This window comes from Anneissia japonica, unplaced genomic scaffold (assembly GCF_011630105.1).
Source record: "Anneissia japonica isolate Jap-2015-1 unplaced genomic scaffold, ASM1163010v1 scaffold997_len2565447_cov190, whole genome shotgun sequence".
In the NCBI taxonomy this organism is placed as follows: Eukaryota; Metazoa; Echinodermata; class Crinoidea; order Comatulida; family Comatulidae; genus Anneissia; species Anneissia japonica.
Window position 1 is genome coordinate 200,763 of NW_022696369.1, and position 2,290 is coordinate 203,052.

General features: G+C 31.9%; 1 protein-coding gene across 5 annotated transcripts in view; it reads left to right on the plus strand.

Moving 5' to 3' along the window:
* The window catches only part of LOC117101938 (ADP-ribosylation factor-related protein 1-like), a 6,187-nt gene that overhangs the window by 2,389 nt on the left and 1,508 nt on the right, over positions 1-2,290 (plus strand). For all 5 annotated transcript variants that reach the window (XM_033242056.1, XM_033242055.1, XM_033242059.1 and 2 more), the window contains exons 5-7: positions 447-528; positions 881-951; positions 1,515-1,615. In XM_033242056.1, coding sequence (XP_033097947.1) covers positions 447-528; positions 881-951; positions 1,515-1,615 — 254 coding nt within the window. The remainder of the gene's footprint in view (positions 1-446; positions 529-880; positions 952-1,514; positions 1,616-2,290) is intronic.

Consider the following 2,290-nt stretch of genomic DNA (forward strand, 5'->3'; position numbering starts at 1 on the left):
TTATACACATGCGCAGATCGATTCGCCAGCAGCGAGTCATCGCCAGCAGCAGCGAGCCATCGCCAGCAGAGAGATGTCACTGCAGCAAACACTATTGTACCAAAGCTGTTCTAATAATATATAGACAATGGGTCGTGCTCATATCATTTGTTATATTTTTATTATTCATTATTTTCACTTGACTCGCATAAATAATTTTGTTCGAAGAACATTTTATGCAGTTGTACTTCGCAGCACTTCACTTGCAATTTGCAATTTCTAGTTATATATATTTAGTCTTTACTTGTTGCATTTACCATTTATGACTGTGCTCTTTATATAGCACTAAATTGAATAAAATTAAAGATACCAATTTCTTCTCTTAATATCCAGTTATTGTAATGCTAAATAGGTAATTGATTTAAACCAAATGAAATCATTATTTATTTGATTGTTGGTTTCTTTAGTATTATGCTGAGTCACATGGGGTGATCTATGTAATTGATTCATCAGATAAAAGCAGAATAGAGGAATCCAGACTAGCATTTGGTAAGTAAACTATTAGCCGATATCAACAGTGACAATAATGGCAGAAACACAGAATACATTCAGAGACATTCAATTTAGTCATTTATAAGCTGATAAATATAATGATAATTATGATGAAAACGATTTGATGATAATGGCACCGGATAGAAAAATGTAGGCTAGAACTTGTTCAGTTTTACAATTACTGAATTAATATTGTTTATATTTCTTCAGTATAGCACTACCAGTGAGCAAAGTGAGACTTTTTCTCATTAAGTAATTATTATTGTCATCTTTACAAAAACATCATTTTGCATTTTAATGTTACTGCACTGAATAGAAACAGGATTGCAATATTTTTATTTGTTTTCAGATGAGATGCTTGAACATGAGACATTGGCTGGGGTTCCATTGCTAGTGCTTGTCAATAAACAAGATGTTGATGTAAGACACAATCAGGGATTGGAGACACCATTTATGAGACCGATTTAGAAATTCAAGATTGCAAATTTTCAGAATAAATTGATTCAATGTTCCTCACCCCATTTTACTAGATCCTATGTTTGCTTGCCCTTGATATTTGTTTAATATTCTAACGACTGTTCCGTAGCTATCACAGAGACTTTGTAGGGTAACCCTCATTAAATATAGTATGAAAAAAATATACTATTCTCTTGCATTTCATCTTTTTTTGAAAAATGTTATCATTTTCACATGCAGCAAAAAACAGCGCCCTCTTATTTCTGACTCCTAAGCCCGGTCAAGACTGTCAAATTCTATTTGACAAAAACATGTGACATGCCTAAATATGGTCATGATGATTTCACATCATTGACATATATAGTCACATCATGACTATATATGTGCATACAACATTTAGCGTGGAAAGAGAATTTGATGACACTTGTTTGTACACAAAACCCAGGAAAATACACCATGAAGTTTATTTGTTATATTTATTGTGATTATATTGTTCATATTCATACACTAAATGTTGTTCTTCTTAGGGATGTTTGACTGTGGCAACTATCAAGGAAATGTTTCATCAGAGTGTGTCAAAGATTGGCAAAAGAGATTGCCATGTTCAAGCAATTTCAGCAAAAACAGGGTAAGAAATCCAGTGCGGGATTGTGAATATGATTATGCCAAATATGTGCACATCATAGTAATTATAATAATAATAGTTCACCCTTATACTGTATAGTGCATATAAGCAAACACTCAATGTGCTGTACATAAAAAACAGAATAAGGATATAATGTTAAAGTAATGAAAAAGATTAGCTTGGTCTTAAAACAGTTTAAAGTAACTGATGAAATTGGTATGGAGTTCCACAAAGTTCATACATCATAAGTTAATGGATGTGTATCTACTAATTAAGAAAAAGTTAAAAAAAAAACAAACCAGTAAATAAAAGCTGGGCATTCTTTGCCAACAAAAAGTATTTTCATCTATGGTTACAGTAAATGAAAATACAATTCCCTTATTTACATTTTTAATATTAATATTATAGCTATTACTAATTAAATTATATGCTTGTTAAACACTTCTTTTCCATAAACTTTCCATAATTTCTTTCCGTACACTCCTCTTTTCACCGCTCTGTCAACCCCCAATATCTTTCTTTTCCCTTCATCTTTTTGATTGATTTTCTTACCTTTATTATCTCCTTTTTTATATGTCTTTTCTATTGATCTCTCTTTCCCTCACCCTATCCAGGCTGTCTCTTATACACATCTAGATGTGTATAAGAGACAGGTTATTGCACTGAATAGAAACAGGA